This window comes from Urocampus carinirostris, chromosome 11 (genome assembly GCF_059441175.1).
Source record: "Urocampus carinirostris isolate Australia breed hairy pipefish chromosome 11, RoL_Ucar_1.0, whole genome shotgun sequence".
NCBI classification, from domain to species: Eukaryota; Metazoa; Chordata; class Actinopteri; order Syngnathiformes; family Syngnathidae; genus Urocampus; species Urocampus carinirostris.
This window is the reverse complement of record NC_142359.1, coordinates 4,429,416-4,450,970: the sequence shown is the minus strand read 5'-3', so window position 1 is coordinate 4,450,970 and position 21,555 is coordinate 4,429,416. Positions and strand designations below refer to the sequence as shown.

Here is a 21,555-nt window from a genome sequence, read left to right as displayed (position 1 = left end):
TAAAGGAATTGAATTGCCAATTATCTGTACTAGTCTACTTAAAAGTATTTCGAATGTGTGTGCTCCATTTCGTTGGGTATTGTGCAGCTCCTCCTCGTGCACATGCTTTGGCTACTAAGGGGCTGTATCAGATATATTTGGGGAACAATACTCGATTTAATTGCATTCACATGGGCGGGGGAAATGTGAGTCCTATGGGATTCACCAGTAATAGTTTTCTGGCGGTTGTGACCACACTTTTCGTACTTTTTTGTTAACTTTTGAACACCAGTAACCTTGACTTGATCTCCTCAAGGTGTGGCGCAAGTGCGGGATGCGCATCTTCACCGTGGCCCAAATGGAGGACAATTCCATCCAGATGAAGAAGGACCTGGCCACCTTCCTCTATCACTTACGCATCGAGGCCGAAGTGGAAGTTGTGGAGATGGTAAGTCGTCCACTTGCCCCATCAGTCCTGCCAGCATGGATCGATGCCATTTTTGTCCTCCTGCTCAGCACGACAGCGACATCAGCGCATACACGTATGAAAGGACCTTGATGATGGAGCAGAGGTCACAGATGCTCCGTCAGATGCGTCTTTCCAAATCGGATCGCGAGCGAGAGGTAAGGAAGGATATCTAGAGGCGCTCTACCGACTCTTAAGCTTTTCTTCTTTCTTACGGCGGGTTTTCCTCAGCGGGTGCGCTGGAGTTTTGATGACGTGAGTAGCCAACCATCGGCCTTTGGGTTTAGATTTAGATTCTTGCCTGTAGAACAGCTGATTGTAGTTCCCCCGCCAGAAGACCTTAAAAAGTGCTCTTCTGCGTTAGCCTCGCTAGCCATGAGAAACGTTTTATAGGGCTGCAACGATCCGTCAACACGGTCTACAAAAATAGGCAAAAGAAAAAGTGAAGAGACCCGACTCTGCTCTTTTTTTTCTAATTATTATGATTTTGGGGGCCAGGCTCAGCTGGTGAAGGACCGCAACTCCATGCTGCGCCTTACGAGCATCGGCTCGGACGAGGACGACGAAACGGACGCCAACGAGCGCGAGCGAACGGTGGCCGGAGAAGGCAACTCCACGGAGCGCCATCGCCGCGTTCAAATGACCTGGACCAAAGAAAAAGCATCGCAGTACCGGGCCACGCATTCCGGGTGCTCCACGCCTGAAGGCTTCAGGGACATGCTCAGCATCCGGCCGTGAGTATTCTTGCATCGTTCCGGTGTGGCGGGCTGAAAACTTGAAAAACATTGATTTGAAAAGAGATTTTAGGTACCTATAATACAAGAAAATATTTGAAGGTTTTGGTACAAAAACTGAAGCAGAGGTGAGATGTTAAACCCAAGCTCATGCTGACTTGAGTTTCAGCTTGGGTCGAGCTTGAAATGTCAGTCATTCCGTTCGGGTCGGGCTTCTTTCCCGCCGAGTCAATAAATTATTATTTCCTCCGCATAGCGCCGTCATGTTTGTCTGGAATCTTGCTAGGCTGTGATCATTTTGCACATTTTTGTTTGCATTAGACAACACAGTGCAATTTAGTGGTCAAATACTCCACAATGTACCTCAGTGTCTGAAACTCAGGACAAAAGGTTAGCGGACACCCGAGCAGACAACTCTGAAAAGTTGCCTGCCCAGCCATAAAGTTGCCTGCCCCATTTTTCACAACTTGAAACACAATAAGACGACTAATTGCAAAAAACCCCAATCGTTGCAAAGTATTCAGGATTGATAATCAGAATATATCACAGAGCAACACTTTAAAATGAAGTTTATCATAAATCTACTTATGTTATTCATTGCATGGATATGACATCACTGGTTTCCATCTGCCATCAGTATGTACCTGTATTCACTCATCTTCGTTCGTGCAATGTTTGTGTTACGTCGTGACTTACAAGCCACGTGAACTCCTCTTTCCACGATGCTTTTAATGTACATTTACGTTTTGTAACGTCATAAATTTTGTCAGCTTCTTTTGAATATTTCTTCTGGGGCTGAGGTTTTGGCTTGATTCCAAACCACTTATCCAATTTCCTTGTGTTTTCTGTGCGTCTCCTTTGGAAAATGATATGCAAATGCATGACATTATAACGCTCGGGAAAGTCTGGAAGCACGAAGTTATTCAATGCAGCCTTCTGATTGGCTGCCGAGTATTCAAATTGCCAAGTGAACCAAAATTTCCAAACCAAACGAAGATTTCGAAATCGGAATAAAGCAAATCTTTGATTTGAATTTATTTATTTTTTTTAAAAAGATCAAATAAAAACGAAAGATTTTTTTTTTCTTGAAAAAGTTGTCGACCACCCGGGGAGAGACGTTGTGTAAGTTGTACGCCCGACGTAAAAGATGCACGCCCCGGGCGTCCGGCCAGATGTTATTTCAAACACTGATGTACCTTTTAAGGTTTTGGTACACAAACTGAAGCAGATGTAAGAGCTTAAGGCCGACCGGAATTTCGTCCCGGACAGGGCCTAAAATATCAATCATTGCGTTGGTTCGGGCTTCTCTTTCACTGACTTTGTTTTAATGAATACATTCGGGTCGGCAGTAGCTCAGGAGGCCATCTGCGCCAAAAGTGAGCTCATCAGGCTCCCTATTTGCAGAATGTTGTGACGTTTTTACACAATAACAACTTGCATCTGGTTTTGAAACCAATATGTATGAAAAAAAGGGTCAAAAGGAGTTTAACCGATCTTGAGTAATTGCAAGAAAGAGACAATTTTAAAGTGGTATGTTTGTTGATTTTGGGACAGGGGCTCTGGCAGTATTCTCTTTTCATATTTTTTATCAAATCATCAAAAATAAATGTGCTGAAGACTAAGCTTTTGTCTGGGGTGCGGGTTTAGCAATTTTGTAAATTTGTCTCATAATATATGGTGTGGCTCTTTCCCAAAATAAAATTAATATTTTTTGCTTTTATGGCTCTTTGAGTCAAAAAGGTTCCCGAACCCTGCTCTATATCAACATGTTATATTGGGTATTTTTGTATTCTATATCTTTTATTTTATTTTTCAACACAAGGATACTGCTGGGAGTGTGAATTTCCCGACGAGGATGAATAAAGTATCTATCTAATTTGTACTTTTACTTTGTGGAATTTTATTTATATATTCTTGTTTTATTTTTGTTTTATATATTTTTTTAAATTTGACTTCAGTATTGTATTATTTTAATTATCACTTTTGATTATTTATATTTTTTAGTTTTCATTTTCTGAATATTTTTAACCTCTTTTTTTTTTTAAGTCTAACAGTTATTTTTATGTTTACTTATTTTTGTTTACATTCTACATTTTCAATAATTTGTTTTCGTTTCTTTTTTTTTTTAATATTCTTTTTTTGTACTGTATTTCTTTGGGGCCCCCAAAACCGCAGAACTTTATTTCAGCCTTCTACAGAGATCAAATATTCCAATCACTTTTTTTTTTTTTTCAGTGATCACTCAAACGTAAGGAGGATGCACACGGCCGTGAAACTCAACGAAGTCATCGTCAACAAATCCCACGACGCCAGGGTGGTCCTCCTCAACATGCCTGGCCCGCCCAAAAACCAAGAGGGAGATGAGAACTGTATCCTTAAACCCAGGGGTCCGCTAACCTTTCCCTTCTCTGATGAGGGTCCCGGAGTCTGTTCGAAACAGAAAAACTATGACGATTGCAGGAGTGCCTAAATGAAAAAATGTATTGTGTTCCAGAAATCCACAATCAAACAACCCTTCTGGATTCCTCACAGAACAAAAATAAAAAAAATAATAACAGAATTAATGAAATAAATTACAACCAAATAAACTTCTCTGTATTATTCACAGAACAAAAGTCAGAAAATAAATACAAACTCTCTTTATGAAATAAATAATACCCAGATAACACTTTGTTGGTTCTTCAGCTTAGTTGTCTAGCACTGAACCACCAATAGTATACATGACTTTCAAAAAGGCAGTAGATTTTATCTCATCATCATACTGTTTTTAATCATGGTAATAGAAAAGAATGTTAATTGTATTGTGCGTTTCACATGTTAGAATGTCGAGCATTTCTAATCTCTCTCTGGTACCGTGACTGGAGATAAGGTGATGAGAAGAAACCCAATGCCTTTTTATGTCATCTGCATAACTGGTGGTCCATTGGTAAGAGTTTGGCCCCGTCTCACAGAGCGAAACTGGGTTCAAATCCTGTTACAACCAAAAATGCACACCATGACTTTAATAAGCCTAAAAATGTGTTTTATATACGAGTAAATACGAAATATGATAAAAGAAAACTAACTTATCTAGCTCTCTGGTGTTGCTCAGTGGGCCATGTTCTGCAGGAATATTCTTGTCAAGAAGCCCGACTGTTGGATTTTGTTTTCTTTATAATGAAGTAAAACCAGCAATACTAAAATGTGAATTATTTCAAACAACCCCTTTACTGATGATATAACACAAGGAATGATATGTATGCATACATACACTGCGTGATAATTTTTATCAACAAACTACAGACGCTCCCTGATCTACGAACGAGTTAGGTTCCTGACGATCGTTTTTAAGTTGAATCTGTTCGTAAGTTGCTTCAGTGCTATATTTTGTATGTTGAAGGTCTTTATAAGTATGTTCAAGGCTTGTATAAGTAACCTGTATTGTTTTGTACTAAAAAAATCAACAATTTATGAAATAATATGCTCTATTAAGATAAATGTAAGTTTAACTTTTGGAAGATGTGCTTAGAGGGGGACCTCCTCCATGGTAAAAGCTGGACGAAAAAAAAGTGTCCCGACCATTTTCTCAACCGCATCAAGCTCTCTTATTCCACTTTTGTTTCAAAAGAAACGACTCGCCTCTTCTTTAAAATTTACACCAACCATTTAATGGATGCACGAGATAATAATCCATTAAAATGTAAAAGTTCTTGGAGCTGAAGATACAGTATAGAATGTTTACACACGAACTCTGAAGATAAAGCAGCTTTCTTCACCGAGGTGGGCTCTCACAGCGCCACATGCCGGTAGTGCCAGAAAGAAGCACTACAGTACTGTCCTCTACTCGGAAAAGGGGCACACAATACAAAATCGAACTTACAGCAATGTCCAGATATTTTTCGACATCCTGAAAAAATGTTCGTGTGTACCGTTTTTCGGAAGTCGAATGGACCCAAGTAGGGGAGCGTCTGTACATGCTAAAAAGCTACCACAGAAAACAACGCCAGACTTAAAAGCTATGTCAGAAAACAGTATTTTGACGCAGTGAAAGAGTCTAATAAGAGTTAATAAAACGAAAATCGTAAGTAGTCATTGTTTTCAAAGTCACATATGATAGGTTAGACGAAAACTTGCACATTTCCCAGGAAATCGCTATGAGCTTTTTGCATTGGTAGGCTGTCACAATAGGTTGGAAGGAATTTCAGAACATGGGACCAAATGCCGAGGCAATTGAGCTGTCGTTTGGGGACCACTGCTTAAACCAAATCCATTTCTTTTTTTTCCTGGTCACACATTGATTCGCTTATCCTTGACCTGTGAGCAGACATGGAGTTTCTGGAGGTTCTGACGGAGGGTCTGGAACGCGTTCTCCTGGTCCGAGGTGGAGGGAGCGAAGTCATCACCATCTACTCGTGATAAACCAATATTCGACCGCTGCTGCTAATCTACCGGGAGTGAGCGAGGGGGGAGGTCATCCGCCGCATAGGACCACTCAAAAGGAAGCCTTGCCTGTCTTCACTGTCCTGTCACAGAAGCGTGCACGCCTTCGCATTCCACTGACATCAGACCGCAAGAAGAAAATGTGAGCACCCGTTTTTTTTTTTTGTGTGTTCTTGCCGGTGATCGTCACAAGATGTCAAGCGTCAGAGTTAACCGTCACTCTGATGAGGCTCAGGAAAGATTTTTTTTTATGTCTTTTCTCTTATTACCATATTTGGTATGTTGGAATTTATTCCTGCTTTTGCACTTTTCGTTTTTATCTGTTCTCATTTTTAGAATTCATCCTGTACATTGATCTCCAGTGACAAAAATATCTGTTGTCGTCTTTCTATTCTATTGTATGTTTCGCCCAGCACCTGCAATACCTTCAAATCTCCATTAGAATGATCTGTAGTGCATTTCTTTTTAGAAATGATTTATTGACTCCTAAATTATTATCCTTCGTCTACGTGTTTGAGGAAGAGGGCTTGTTGTCTGACGATGAGCTGTACATAAACTGCTTTTTCTTCAAACGTTGGTGTTACATTGCAGGGACAAGGTTTGTTTCCAAAAATCGTTATGCCTGGACACAAAAACTGATCCCAAGGCGTATCTTTTTTTAATGGCACCGTTTTAAACGGGGCATAAGAGTTTGTTTGCTTCAACATTTTGGAAATAAAGCGATTTAGAAGAAACAAGTTGCCAGTCATTCACATGCTTTGAATGTTTGTATCTGACTTACAAGCAGTTTGACTTCCATAGGAACTGCCTAAATCGTCATCTACGACTTTTTATTATCCATCCATCCATCATCTGCACCGCTTATCCTCAGTAGGGTTGCGGGTAGCATGTCTTTGGAATGTGGGAGGAAACCGTAGTACCCTGAGGAAACCCACGCAAGCACGGGGAGAACATACAAACTCCGCACAGGAAGTCCGGTAGCTGGATTTGAACCCACACAGGAGGTTCCCAAGACCTTAGAACTGTGCCGCACACGCGCTAACCACTGCGCCGCCGTGCTGCCCTCACTTTTGATCATATCATGTCTAAATGAAATCTAATTTTAATTTTTCTGCTGCTTTTAAAGTGTTGTTACTCATTTGTATGATAGGAACTACACCGAAAGCCCAAGCTCCACTAAATCTTTGAGCCCGGCTTTCTCCTTTACAGAAAGGGTTCGTACGAGTGCTTGAAATCCTTCAACATTCTTTTACTTTAATAATGGTAAATGGTCTGCATTTTATATATAGCGCTTTCAAGTCAATGAAGACCTCCCAAAGCGCTTTACAATGCGCTTCACACTTACCCATTTACACACACACTCACACACCGATAGCAGCATAAGCCATGCAAGGCAACTACCTCCTTATTACACTTCAACATATAATACTGAGGAGCCGGGAATCGAACCTGCGACCTCTTGATCCCAAGACGAGCACTCTACTTCCTGTTCTAAAGTTTTGAAAGGTGCTTGAATTTTTAGTGAAGTGCTTTAAACGCTTGAAATTTTTGTCAGGTTTCTCAGGAGTCACTCGATTGACCATGCATGAAGAAAAATAAGACCTCTTAAAAATGACGCTGACACACCTGCTCTGGTGGTTTTGCTCTGCTATTGGAGTTCACCTTCCCTCTGACGAATGGCAGCATTCGTTTGCATGGTGTTGTTTTGTGAAGCTTCATCGCCCCCTATAGGTTCACGGCTAAGAGGACAGGTGAAGAGAGCAAAATGTCAGGTACTGGGAAGTTAGGCTTTGAAAGCGAATTTGCCCATGAAAAGGGTGTACGAACCCTGTATGCTATTACATATTGTATTTTTTTCATTAAATAACTTTGTTTTCAAGTGTTTTATTTGTAGTTTGATTTAGTTGTTTTATCCTTTTCATTAAAAACATTTAGTTTCCTATTCGTATAGCTTGATGCACTTGTATAGATTCGTCTTCTAAGTTCTATTTACATATTTTTTGTTTTCTCATCAGTTTATCTTTAGTTTATATCAATTTTCAGTTTTATATTTATTATACAATATTAATCTACTGATTTTTCAACGTTTTTATCCTTTTTAATTTGTTTGATTTTGTTATGCGTGTATGATGAAAATAAAGGCCTTTAAGTTCATTAATTTTAGCTCTTGGCCTCACCTCAGTTCACATAAAATCTGTTTTCATAAATCAAAATAAAGTAATGTGGCCATATAAAATAGTGAAAATATATGCCTGTAGTAGTAGTAATAATAATAGTTAAAAAGGTTAATATTATTACCCAACATTCGTTCTTTGCCCTAAAACAATATTTTGCAATGTTGATTTTCAATATGTTCTAAAAAAATTATGGGTGAACAATTTTTTTTCAATGTTTCTTTTTTTTTGGGGGGGGGGGGTGAAAAAAAACAATATTTAAAATTATTATTTTTTTTATATATATTTAAAATTATGTCAATTATGTCGGCTCCCTCCACTACTAAGGATCATCCGCCTAGTATTTAAAAAAATAAACATTTTCTGCTTATTTAAATAAATATGATTTTTGTTATTTCAAATGTTTCTTTTTACCACCAGGAGGCGCTAAATCATACACACTGACCCTTTAAATGGAATTTCCTATTTACTGGATTTATGCAGTTTGTTCACTTAATCATTGAAACGAATCCCCGTCGCTTATTTGTGACGTCACCCACCTGGCCGTCGCGCCCTAGACACGCAGTGGCCGCCATCTTTCCAGCCGGCATCCAGGAAGGGAACACGTTGCCCAGGGAATCTTTCTGCCCAATTTTCATCGACTATTTGCTCTTACGGCTTTCCATCGTCCAAATTTGGATTTGTGACACCGGGGTGGGGTGAGTTGGCATGTTCTCTACACCACTCGTTAATCCAAAATGGGTGGTATGAACGAAAGTGTATGCAGCTGTCAAAGATAACACTCGAAGGCCGCACACTCAAGCTAAAGGCTAATGCTAAGAGATAACAAGAACGCTACAATATGTGACATGCTCCTGCACATGGACTTATTCGCTTTTTCTGGCAATTTCACCCGATAAGAGCACACACATGCGCGTTTTGGTTGACGACGTGTAATACGCTTCTGAACTTGACTTATGATGCGGGGCATCTGCTGAGGCCAGTGGTTTTCAACCAGTATGAGTTTAGGACCCACCATTTCACCCTGATTACAAGCCCTTACCCAAATCTAGAAAAAAATACACATTACAAATGAATTGAATGAAAAGACTGCTGTTTGAGCTAGGACAAGTAGAATAGTTACTTTAAAAAAAAACTACACAAAATACCAGCAGAACAAAAACAACTTCTAGTAATACTATTCGATTTAAATGTATGTTTATTTGTGACGCCCTTAATCAGAAGGAGTCTCAGAGCGCTGCACAGACCACAGATTATTGTACCATCCCCTGATCTAAAACTACACGAGGGCAAGGAAAACCTCAAAAACCTCAACATGAGGGCAGTCAAGTCATGTTTATTTTTGACGCCCTTAATCAGAAGGAGTCTCAGGGGGCTGCACAGACCACAGATTATTGCAAACTGCTGACCATTATGACACCATCCCCTGATCTAAAACCTAAATGAGGGCAAGGAAAAACTCAAAATCTTCAACATTAGGAAAATGAAGAAACGTTGAGAAGGGACTGCACATGAGGTAATCCTCTTCCAGGATGATCAGGCTGCAATGGATGTTGCAACAACAAACAATACACAGATATTGTCAACATCAAGCAGTTGTTCTCCACTATTTTCTGTCATTGCCCACTTTCATGCCTGTACCTAACACTGTTCCCTCATTAATGTATAGGAGAATAATAAAGAAGTATGGACCCGTTTATTACTACGAATTGCTTTGTTTAAAGCTGTTGTCCGGATTTTGAAAACGTGTTACTGTGTACCTCTGCTGCCATCTCCTGGCCTAGTATGATCGCAGCCTCAGATCATTTGTAAGTACGTACAGATCTTAGAACCTCTCTTGGTTTGGCATTTGGAGTGTATTTGAATCATGGTTTTCTTACTTTTACCATTCCCTGCTACACTAAAAAACAGTGATGCCAAGCAAAGTCACTCACCAACTCTTGTTATCATTATCGATGTTTGTAAAGACATGAAACGAATGCAAATACAATCAGAGTATGAATTGTGTTAACTGTTAAACTGACTTAACAGCAACTGTAAATTATATATTGTACATCTGCTTAATCTCAGTGGACTAATTTAAGATGGGTTCAAAACAGATTCCTTCTCTTTTTAAACGTGGTCAGACAGTACTGAAAACCGAGAATTTTGATTATGTCAGTTGCAATAACGATCAGGGCAACACCACCCTGTTGGAATGAGCTCAGTACCAGTCAATATTTTTACAATAACTTGGTTCAGCAATTAGCCATTTCATAACCCAGCAGGAGACATATTCAAGTTTTTACTATATGGTATGACATTAAACAGGAATACTTGAAGAAAGCAGATAGCAATATTTATATAAACCAACACTTGCCATTTCCTTCTGTCAATTTGGTTTTATCTCTTTATCCCTAGCTTGGCGGGTCCTGGCCTCCATCAACGTGACCCACCATGGCGGATAAAAACACCAGGATCGCCATCGTCAACCACGACAAGTGCAAACCCAAGAAATGTCGACAAGAGTGCAAGAAAAGCTGTCCAGTGGTCCGCATGGGTGAGTAATGCGGGCGTGGCAGGAGCTCCCGAATAGGATGCTAACAAGCTCTTTGTCGCTCCACAGGAAAACTTTGCATTGAGGTGACCCCACAGAGTAAAATTGTGTGGATCTCTGAGTCGCTATGCATCGGGTGTGGCATTTGCATCAAGGTATGCTACCTTTCCTGTAAGAACAAATAACTCCCAATATGTTCTACTTGACCCTATGGTTTCGCTGCAGAAATGTCCGTTTGGGGCTTTGTCCATCGTCAACCTACCCAGTAACCTAGAAAAAGAAACCACACACAGATATTGTGCCAATTCCTTCAAGCTTCACCGGTACGTGGAGTGCGCAACCCCCAATTTTACGGCCCATCAAGTGGTTTTGAACTAACTTTTGTTGCCTGTAGGCTGCCCATTCCCAGACCAGGAGAGGTTCTCGGACTGGTGGGGACCAACGGTATCGGCAAGTCGACAGCGCTCAAGATTCTGGCCGGCAAACAGAAGCCCAACCTGGGAAAATATGATGTGAGTCGTTCTCCCTCACCCTTTCACACGTTACATGTGAGACCTTAAGTCACGTTTTTTGGAGCTGGGGGAAACGATAATACATGTTGCCTGATACTAGTATTGGCTGCTTTCACAATTACATTGATGTCTGGCCAGGTGATGCTAGGTCTAGTTTCACGGTCTTTTTAAGTAGGGATTGGCGAGTATGGATGGTATCAGTACTCAGTACTCACTTACGCAAGTAGTGAAGACTTATTTCTTTCCCGTTAAAGAATCCTCCAGACTGGCAGGAGATCTTGACCTACTTCCGCGGCTCGGAGTTGCAGAACTACTTTACCAAAATTCTGGAGGACGACCTGCGCGCCATCGTCAAGCCACAATACGTGGACCAGATCCCCAAGACTGTTAAGGTAAAGGTGACTGGTCTGGTGTGGCTGCAGAATGTCATTAACACAGCTCAGCATTGTTCACTTTGTGTTTGTAGGGATCAGTCGGGTCCATCCTGACCAGAAAAGATGACATGGACAAGCAAGACACTGTTTGCCAGCAGCTTGGTATGAAAATAAACCTGTCAAGCCCTTAACAGGACACATTGTAATTACGGTTATTTCCGGACTATAAGGCACACCTAAAGACCCAAAATATGCCATGAATTTGAAAAATGGGCCTTGTAATCAGGTGCGCTTTATATGCAGACAATATTGGAAATACATTACCATATTTGTGCAATGAGTGATTAGGCAATACATATTTATCGCTGGCTACAATTACATAACAAACCGTGGCAACGGAGATCAAACCGAATAGAGCATCAAATTTGAACTACCCGGCTTCTAAGGACATGGATGTTTTTTTTTTTTACAATTTCATAACATTTGATACAAATAGAATCGAACTGGGATCGCGGGAGAGCCTCAGATCCTATCCACAAGACCACTAGGGAAACACGCCACATGAAAAGGGGTTGTCTGTGTCACGCTATTTTTAGTTAGTCACGGTACCGGAGGTGTTAGAGGAATGAGAAAACAGAAAGTGGTTTAAAATGTTTCACTTTTTTTCGGCTCTATCTTAACACTGTTCATGAAAATCATTTTAAATACGTTCGGCCATACGTTTATATATTTCGGGACGGCAGAATTACTTCCCACAAAGCCTTTCTATTCATTCAGTTTGGAATCTTGGGCGCTTCGGGAAATGCAATACTGTATTTCAGTGGTTTGTAACATTTTCTGTACTACGGACTGGTTTAATGTAAATAAAACCAAATTCTTGCGGCGCGGCCTTATAATAACATCGAGAATTTAGTACCATGGCAAGATATAGTCTGACAATGCGATAAAACCTAATGACTTATATGTGTCGTTTGTTTCCCTAGTGGTTTAGCTCCCCCCTGCAATCCGGTTCAATTCCAGTTGCATTTAATGTTATGCAATTGTGCAGTACTGTACTTTTTTATTGTTTTGTGCAACCTTAGCCCTTACTGTAGTTTTAATTCCATGCGCCTTATAGTCCGGCACGCTTTAAATATGAAAACAATATCACCGTGGACTTTCATTTTGGAGGTGCATCGTATAAATCAGGCGTCTCATAGTGCGGAAAATACAGTAGTTGTTTTGTCGCCTTGCAGATTTGAGTCACTTGCGTGAGAGGAACGTGGAGGACCTTTCCGGGGGAGAACTGCAGAGGTTTGCCTGCGCGGTGGTGTGCATCCAGAGAGCCGACATGTAAGTAGCGAACGTCCGCCAACCCCGCACCACCCTCAACGCCGCAGTCACGTTGGTTTTCTTCCCGTCCTGCAGTTTCATGTTTGATGAGCCGTCCAGTTATCTGGATGTCAAGCAGAGGTTGAATGCTGCTATCACCATACGCTCACTCATCACGCCGGACAGGTGAGTTGAAACAATTATTTTGCATTTAAGGACCAAAGCACCTGGAGCAACATGTTGCTAAGTGCTGAAAGTGACTTTGGAGCCGCCCATGAAAACTGGAGCTTTCTTTAATTAAGGGCTCACCAACGTTTTAGAAACCAAGATCTACTTTTTATTACTGGTTGGCCTAAGGGCTTACCGGTTTAATATTAATTTCAAAATAAAAACATAATCATGTTATTACCATTATGCAATAATTTGACCTAAAGTTAAGAGGTTTTCTAAAACATTTTAGTCAGACATCAGATTTCCTAGAAAATCCCAATGAATCACTGGTAAGCTATTATCAGAACCTGTCCGTGGGCTACTTCGATATTTGATAGGTAACTTTCACTGTGGTTCAACTGTTTTGAATGTATAAATAGAGGACTTGATTTGTGGGTGGAAAGGTTGACATATCGTATGTTGTAAATAATCAATAAAGTACTGTTAAACCTCACATTTTGCTCCTGTTAGTTAGAGCGCATGTGTTGTGGAAAACAGCAGCTTACTGATTTCCTCAGTGCAGCTAACAAAAAAGTATAAGCTGTACCATATTTAAAACTGCAGTGTTAAAATGTATCAAGAAAGTAGAGGCTTATAGTCAGAAAATTACACTCAATACTGCTAATGTGTGAGGTACGTGTGTGGTACCTTCAGCTCTTGAAACATGGTTGTGTTATCTTGATCATTTTATTGTTTAATAGACACTAAAGAAGACTTCAAATAATTTTGAACTTGCAAGGAGAACAGGAGTGGACTGTAAGAAAATCCTCAACATGCCAAATTCCTTCCTGTTGTAGATGTCTTCCCCTAAGCGCTGTCCCTTTATTAAATCTCATAGGTTGCAAAAAGCAGATGAGCCAGCCCTAAAGCGTGTGAAATTCAAAGAACAGCAACATGATTGGTCAATAGTGAAAATGGTGTAAACTGTGCATTTTAGTCAATATAACAAACAACGATGAGCAATAATATTCAAAGTAGCGAACAACCCTGGCATCTTATATATGTCCTTTGCAGGTGTCCAATATTTAATAGGAAAAACGTTCTTTATTGTAAGCAAGCAGAATAAAGCTATGATGATATATAAACCTTAATGTTAATTATTCGTCCCACAGGCCATTTTATTGACTTCAATCTTTGACGTGTTAGTTGTTTATAAATATAAACCTCTAAATATATGATCACTACCTGGTTTTGCTTCTTTAAAAAAGCCACACAGACTGTGTTATTTTACTAATTCCATCCATAAATATGGCACGGAAAAATGAAGGAAATTCTACAGGGACAAATGACATCCTGGTGTTTTATTGGCTAAGCAACCTGAAAAATGTAGAGGGAATAAACTCGGTGTGGACACTTTCCCATTATTTCTGGTAGAAAAGCACAAATGGACAACTGTCTTTAAAGGGTTTGTTTGCACGTGCAGGTACATCATCGTGGTGGAGCATGACTTGAGCGTGTTGGATTACTTGTCGGACTTCATCTGCTGCCTTTACGGCGTTCCCAGCGCCTACGGTGTGGTCACTATGCCCTTCAGCGTGCGGGAAGGTAAGCGCCCAGACCCATTTCTGGAGAAATGCATCTTAACGAACACAAGGTCCGGCCACGGTTGCCTACAGGCATCAATATCTTCCTGGATGGTTACGTTCCCACGGAGAACCTTCGCTTCCGCGAGACTTCCCTTGTCTTCAAAGTTGCCGAGACAGCCAATGAGGAGGAAGTCAAGCGGCTTCGGCACTACCAGGTTACTGGCAGCGGTGCCCTTCTTTGCAGTCACGTTAATTTGCTCACCCGTTCCCCTTGTTTTTATCCGTCTGTAGTATCCGAACATGAGCAAGACCATGGGCGAGTTCACCCTGGACATCAAGGGAGGAGAGTTCACAGACTCGGAAATTGTGGTTATGCTCGGGGAGAACGGTAAGTAAACAAGTGAACCTGATAACAGTAATCCCTGGTTTTTCACAGATGTTGCCTTCTAAAAAAGACCCGTAATTGCCAAAACTTGGACGTTAAAAACAATCTGATTTACAGGCTTGATCATTTTTTTAATAAAGAACAGTAATTTGTAAAAAAAAAAAAATTATAAAAAGCCATTATAATATAATGATTAAAAAAAAAAATCTTTCTTGTATATTGCACTGCTGATTCTGAAAAAGAGTCGCCACTCTTTTATTTCAGATGATATTTTGTCACCATCATGTGGACAATATTGTAATATAGTGTCGTCATGTTGATGTGAATAGAACATTCCAAACAACAAATAGAAGTACTTTACTAGGATGTAGTATCGGTATTCTCTGCCCGTCAATGCTAAGGTCCAGCTCATCTCTAAAGAGTAGGATGACGCTATACACAGAAAAACTACAGCGCACAAATGATGAAGGTGCTGTGTCAAAATCAGATCAGGAGGTTCCTCCTGCTACTGGTAATCATTGAATCCAGTACTATCTGTTTCATTTGGGGGAGCAAACCCCTACCCCAAAAATACGTCCTGGAAAGGGATGGGCGCCACCAGTCCGTACTTGCCCAAGACACACCACAGGAAGTTGTGCCTCCACAACACGGGCAGTTAAGTGATCCATGAACTTTATAAAATATTTTACGAATAAGTTCTTGACTGTCAATTTGTATTTCTGAACGTATTTTTTCCGTTTTATGGCGCTGCTGATTCTGAAATATTTTGGGAATTTTTTTGGGACTTCATATGATGATTTGTTGCCGTAATGTGGGCGTTATTGGGCATGTGAAGTCCACATTTGTTGGTGATAGAAAGCATCTTCCTCTGCCTTTTGGTGCTTTTTCCAGAGAGTTTTGTTGACATGATGGCTTTTAGAAACTAGAAATTAAACAAAGATTTTTGCAAACGTAATGTACAGGGATCAGAATTTTCCGCGGATCCGCGGATTTCCGCTGTTTTTGAACCCCAAAGGCATTCCGACTTTTTCACTTTTTCTCTTGCGTAGCAAACAAATTCAAATTCCGACTGTCTCACTCTTTCCTTTATTGCTCTGGCGCACCCTGGCGGCCGTTAGAAAAATTGGCCGCATTGTTGGGGTTGGCTCCGCCCTGCTTTATTCCTGGACCCTGCCTATTTCAGCTGAAAATGAAAATCTCCATTCTGATCCCTGAATGTAGGTTTATCATACCGTTTTACGTTCATGTACACTTTGGACCCCAAGTTTATTGACACAGGCAGACACAGGCAGGAAAGGAGTAGGGCGACTGTTAAACCAATCAGAATGCAATGCACGATGAACATTTGCAAAATGGCAAAACCGCAAAAACAAAATTTCGATATAGCGAGGGATTACTGGATACTCCTATTCCACGATTTTTCACGTGATTTGCACATGATTTTGGTTTGTGCCCAGGAACGGGAAAGACCACTTTCATTAGGATGTTGGCCGGAGGACTCAAACCGGATGGTGGAGGTGACTTGTTGTGTGTCGCATGTGAGAGTATTCTCACCCTCCCGGCTTTTAACATGTGCATTTTTGTCTTCAAGGTGATGTGCCCATCCTCAATGTCAGCTACAAGCCTCAGACCATCAGTCCCAAGTTCAAGGTGCGTTCCCTGACTTCTGTTGTAGTACCGTATTTTCCGCACTATAAGGCGCACATAAAATCTGATTTTTTTTTTAAAAAAAAAGGTGACTATGCGCCTTATAATCCGGTGCGCCTTATATATGGATCAATATTGAATTACAAGGTCTCGAAACTAAGAGAAGCAGCCACCGACTCAATTTTTCGCGTAAAAGAAGTGCGCTGTGCATACTGGGAAATATTAAACAACGATTCTCTTTTATTTGTGCGTTTGTATAAAGACCCTGAAATGGCTCCTATTAAGAGACACGCTTACAACGCAGAGTTTAAACTCAAGGCGATCAGTCACGCAGTAGAACACGGGAATAGAGCAGCAGCGAGAGAGTTCAACATTAATGAATCAAACACGAGAGTGGCTCGAGCCGGCAGAATTAAGAGTCCCCCTAGGAACTCGCTAACTGAACAATGGTTCCATGGATGAATTATGTAAAACCCACTACAACGTTTTACATTTTACAGTTATTATGTAATTGCTTTACTGTTATTGTTTTGCACTTGTTATTTTTGCACATTACGAGTGTCACTATATTGTGATTGCACTAATGTTTTTATTTACCATAACAGTTTTTTGCGTGTTGACTAAATGGCGGAAAAGTAAAATGTTATGCCTTGCTGTTGTTCAAAAATGTTAAAGATATGTCACGAAAATGCTTTACCTCAGAGAAAATAATAAAACAGCTGTTTATTCATTTTGGGAGTGAATGGAGTTGTAGAAAGCTTGTTTGTTGTCTAGTAATAAAGTTTGACTGACCTATCTGACTGTTTTATTGACATTCCCTTTAGCGCGGCACCATCTAGAGGTTGCATAACGTAACTACATCCTCTACTGTAGTCAAGTAAAGTCACATTTATTTACCGTAAATAGCCCTTAATCACAAAAATGTCTCGGACTGCACAGGATTACAATTACAAAATTGCACAAATACCTTATCTTAAACCAGCATGCACTTATAGCGCCTTATAATGGGGTGCGTCTTATGTATGGCAAAAGTTTTAAACTATATCATTAATTGAAGGTGCGCCTTATAACACGGTGCGCCTTATAGTGCGGAAAATACGGTAATTACATGATGTTTTACAAGGTTAAGGTTAAACAGGCTCAGTCAACCACAAAAAAAAAGTCAATTTACTCGAAAATACAATGACCTAGCACTGGTGAGCTATTTTCAGAACCTGCCTGTGAGCTACTCTGGTGGGGAACAGCTGTTCTCATTTTGTACTATTTATACAGTTGTATTTCCATAGTACATTTTTGTAGTATATCTAGTGTTTTTGTAGTATTACTGTAGAGGTATTTTGTATTATTTCTGCAGTCCGAATTTTGTAATATTTCTCTAGTATTTCATATTTTACTGCACTTTTTTTGAAGTATTTTGTACTATTTAAACAGTAGTATTTTTATAGTATTTCCGTAGTACATTTTGTAGTATTACATCATTTTCATAAAATCTCTCCAGTTTGTGAGAAGCAACAAGTTCATCTCCTCGTCTCGATAGAAATGTGAATCGTGTCAATTTTGACATGTACAACTGGAATGTTATCTTATGTGCCATGTGCTTGTGGCGTTCCTCAGGGCAGCGTCCGCGCCCTCATGCACGAAAAGATCCGGGACGCTTACATGCACCCTCAATTCATCACCGACGTCATGAAGCCCATGCAGATCGAGAGCATCATCGACCAGGATGTAAGAACGCGAAGGCCGCCTGCCTAAGATGGACCGATCCAAGCGACTGTTCTCTCTCTCCCCGACAGGTCCAAAACCTTTCCGGTGGTGAACTTCAAAGAGTGGCGTTGACTTTGTGTCTAGGCAAACCGGCTGACGTTTACCTCATCGACGAGCCTTCGGCCTACCTGGATTCGGAGCAGAGATTGATGGCAGCCAGGGTCATCAAAAGGTAGGTTTCACCTACCAGCTGGTGCGTTTTTCTGGATTCGGTGTGTCTCACCGTCATTTGTGTCCCAGGTACATCCTGCATGCCAAGAAGACGGCATTCGTGGTGGAGCACGACTTCATCATGGCCACGTACTTGGCGGACCGCGTCATCGTCTTCGACGGGATTCCCTCCAGACACACAGCTGCCAACACGTAAGACAAAATTCATGTTTGTGATACTAGTTCGGCCAAGACCTGATTTGAAAGTAGTGCTGCGACGTTGTTGGCAAAAAATAGATGAACAAAGATTTGATTTGGGACAGCACGGCGGCGCAGTGGTTAGCGCTTGTGCGGCACAGTTCATGTCATGGGAACCTCCTGCGTGGGTTCAAATCCAGCTCCAGACTTCCTGTGCGGAGTTTGTATGTTCTCCCCGTGCTTGCGTGGGTTTCCTCCGGGCACTCCGGTTTCCTCCCACATTCCAAAAACATACATTTCAGGTGAATTGGCCGGTCCAAATTGTCCCTAGGTGTGAATGAGTGAGTGAGTTGTCTGTCCCCGTGTGCCCTGCGATTGGCTGGCAACCAGTTCAGGGTGTCCCCTGCCCACTGCCCGGAGATGGCTGGGATGGGCTCCAGCCCCCACCGCGACCCTAATGAGGATAAGCGGTACGGCTAATGAGATTTGATTTGAAAAAATATATATATATATAATTTTTATTTTTTTTCCTTCCTCCTCGAAAAAGTTGTCGGCCACCTTGGCAGAGACCTTTTGTAAGTTTTATGCCTGACGTTAAAGATGCATGCCCTGGGCGTCCGGGCAGATTTTGTTTCACACACTGGTTTTGGATTTGATTTCAAAAGGCATTGATAAAAGTCTTGAATTTAACTTGCCTTAAGTTTTAGGAACCCTGTTTTCATTCTCCCAATTTTCTTGATCGTCATCTGCCACATGAAATGAAATGATCTGCATTTATATAGCGCTTTTCAAGTCAATGACTTCCCAAAGCGCTTGACAGTGTGCTTCACATTTCCCAATAGCGGCCGTGCAGCCATGTAACCGGCTTATTGGGGGCATTAGGGGTTCAGTGTCTTACCCAAGGACACTTTGACATGTAACTCGGACGAGCCGGGATTCGAACTGGGATCCCTTGATCCCAAGACGAGCGCTCTACCTCCTGAGCTACTGCCGCCCTGTTCAATCAATACATCATTCAATCAACTTCATTCCAAATTGAAGAACATTTTTAATTAATATTTTGGTGATTTCCCTATTTATTTCAATGGCCGAAGATTAAAATATCCAAACGCGCGTGTCAGTCCGCAGGGTCTACTGGCCGGCATGAACCGTTTCCTGTCTTTGCTGGAGATCACATTCCGAAGAGATCCCAACAACTTCAGGCCGCGCATCAACAAGCTCAATTCCATCAAGGTGATTTGACTTCCACGCGTAAGACGACCTTGTTTTTCTCAATTCCCCCCACCCATTTGACGCCTCTTCATCTTGAATTCTCAGGACACGGAACAGAAGAAGAGCGGGAACTACTTCTTCCTGGACGACTAGCACGAATGGCGGCGTATGACCGAGTGTGACTTCCTGTTACTGGACGGCTGCGGGAAATGAGCCGGGGCTACAAACGCGTTAACGTCCATCCCATAATCGTGTCGAGGCTGTCGTGGCTGTGTCAAGTGTTCATATTTGAAGCCCGTGGATTTCCAGTCAGAACATCTCCACCTCAATCAATAAATAGGATGTTGACAACCAAAAAATGAAGCAGATGTTTCATCTCATAAAAGGATGTCTGTAAGACTATATACCGTAAATTCCGGACTATAGAGCGCACCTGATTATAAGCCGCACCCACCACATTTTAAGAGGAAAACCGATTTTGTACATACACAAGCCGCACCTGTATATAAGCCGCATGCGCCCACATTTAAACATGGAACTCAAACACAAAATGAACCCAAACCCGACTTCAAGTCCCGCGATTGAAACTAAATGTCCTTCATTAAAGTCCACAGTTTAAAAATCACAATGAACGGAAAATGATACCGGTACTTAAGGTTTGATGCAGACCTGCAGAGTCCGGGTCCCTTTGAAAGTAATCCAAGGAAAAAAGTGTATATTTCCAAAGGTAAGGGTGGGAAAAATATATCAGATGAACACATTTACTCACGCAACTCCTTTTTCTTTAACCAACTTTTTACCCCCTCTTCTTTCCTTGTTTGTCCCTCACCTATAGCGGTCCCCACTTAAGCTCAGCACCCCGCGTTTGTTCCGCCCCTCATTTTTCGCTCCCACGTGCAAAACATATCAGAATAAGTGTCTCAAATACATTACAGAAATATACAGTTGCAAATACATATTCAGGGATCAGAATTTTCCGCGGATCCGCGGATTTCCGCTGTTCTTGAACCCCAAAGGCATTCCGACTTTTTCTCTTGCATAGCAAACAAATTCAAAATCCGACTGTCTCACTCTTTCCTTTATTGCTCTGGCGCACCCTGGCGGCCGTTAGAAAAATTGGCCGCATTGTTGCTAAGCTGCAGGGACTGAACTGCATTTGAACTTATCTTGCAGTATTTACAAAAAATCTGTTATGTGGGCAAATTATTTTAATCTTCTAAAAATGTTACTTAAATGATAAATATAAGCATGGTTTTGGACAAGTAAATTGCCTAAAGGAAATTATTATTATTATTAAAACCCAGGAGGGGGGGGGGGGGGGGCTCCGCCCTGCTTTATTCCTGGACCCTGGCTATTTCAGCTGAAAATGAAAATCTCCATTCTGATCCCTGCATATTATACATGGGTTACACATATTTACAAAGAAAGACGGTACACCGAGAGAGTTTTCAAAGCTTTAATAATAATATAGCTTTGACAGGGCAGTTATTGGTAGCAACACTCGAGCGGCGCTAGCGGCCGTTAGAAAAATGACATTAATTGGCCGCATCACTGAATAAGCCGCAGGGTTGAAAGGTAGGGGGAAAAGTAGCGGCTTATAGTCTGGAATTTACGATAAGTGGGGCAACTTAGGGGAACTTTTTTTTTTTTTTTTTTTTTTTTTAACTTTCTCAAAATGTAATTGCATGTCCACAACACTAGGGGCAGTAACACTCAATGACACTGTGTTATATTTCAAGTTAAACTCCACGCAGTGCATTTAACGGATTATAAAAGACCTTTTTCAATTTGGCACAGAACGTGTAGTGTTCCTCCCCACAATCATCCAGATAGGTTTCAAAAAATTCCAAGCGCCGCTGGTTTTTGAGAAATTGAGTCTGAAAATTGACAGAATTGCATCGTATCGCCGAGAGCTGTGATATCATCGGATGAAAACAAAGGCTCACAATAATGGCGGG

General features: G+C 41.1%; 2 protein-coding genes across 4 annotated transcripts in view; both read left to right on the top strand.

Moving 5' to 3' along the window:
* The window catches only part of slc12a6 (solute carrier family 12 member 6), a 34,350-nt gene extending 28,015 nt beyond the window's left edge, over nt 1-6,335 (top strand). For 2 of the 3 annotated variants that reach the window (XM_088348685.1, XM_088348684.1), the window contains 6 exons: nt 296-427; nt 496-603; nt 677-700; nt 944-1,179; nt 3,415-3,548; nt 5,483-6,335. In XM_088348685.1, the coding sequence (XP_088204811.1) occupies nt 296-427; nt 496-603; nt 677-700; nt 944-1,179; nt 3,415-3,548; nt 5,483-5,574 (726 nt within the window). In that variant the 3' untranslated portion in view covers nt 5,575-6,335. The remainder of the gene's footprint in view (nt 1-295; nt 428-495; nt 604-676; nt 701-943; nt 1,180-3,414; nt 3,549-5,482) is intronic. The other variant, XM_088348687.1, reaches the window with a different exon arrangement.
* A 1,975-nt stretch (nt 6,336-8,310) lies between these two features.
* Nucleotides 8,311-19,866, top strand: abce1 (ATP binding cassette subfamily E member 1). Its single transcript, XM_088346837.1, has 19 exons — nt 8,311-8,470; nt 10,173-10,311; nt 10,378-10,463; nt 10,534-10,631; nt 10,703-10,820; nt 11,075-11,212; nt 11,287-11,356; nt 12,430-12,526; nt 12,602-12,691; nt 14,139-14,260; nt 14,332-14,456; nt 14,533-14,629; nt 16,084-16,143; nt 16,218-16,276; nt 17,888-17,998; nt 18,067-18,209; nt 18,278-18,400; nt 19,507-19,618; nt 19,703-19,866. Exons 2-19 carry the CDS (start codon nt 10,209-10,211, stop codon nt 19,748-19,750), a joined length of 1,800 nt encoding a protein of 599 aa, XP_088202963.1. The 5' UTR covers nt 8,311-8,470; nt 10,173-10,208; the 3' UTR covers nt 19,751-19,866.
* The last annotated feature ends 1,689 nt before the right edge of the window (nt 19,867-21,555 follow it).

Excerpts from the sequence above, each read along its gene's own strand:
- abce1 (XM_088346837.1), top strand. The coding sequence starts at position 10,209 with ATGGCGGATAAAAACACCAGGATCGCCATCGTCAACCACGACAAGTGC. Across the intron at positions 10,312-10,377 it reads CTGTCCAGTGGTCCGCATGG|GAAAACTTTGCATTGAGGTG; the intron begins GTGAGTAATGCG and ends GTCGCTCCACAG. Across the intron at positions 16,277-17,887 it reads CCATCAGTCCCAAGTTCAAG|GGCAGCGTCCGCGCCCTCAT; the intron begins GTGCGTTCCCTG and ends GGCGTTCCTCAG.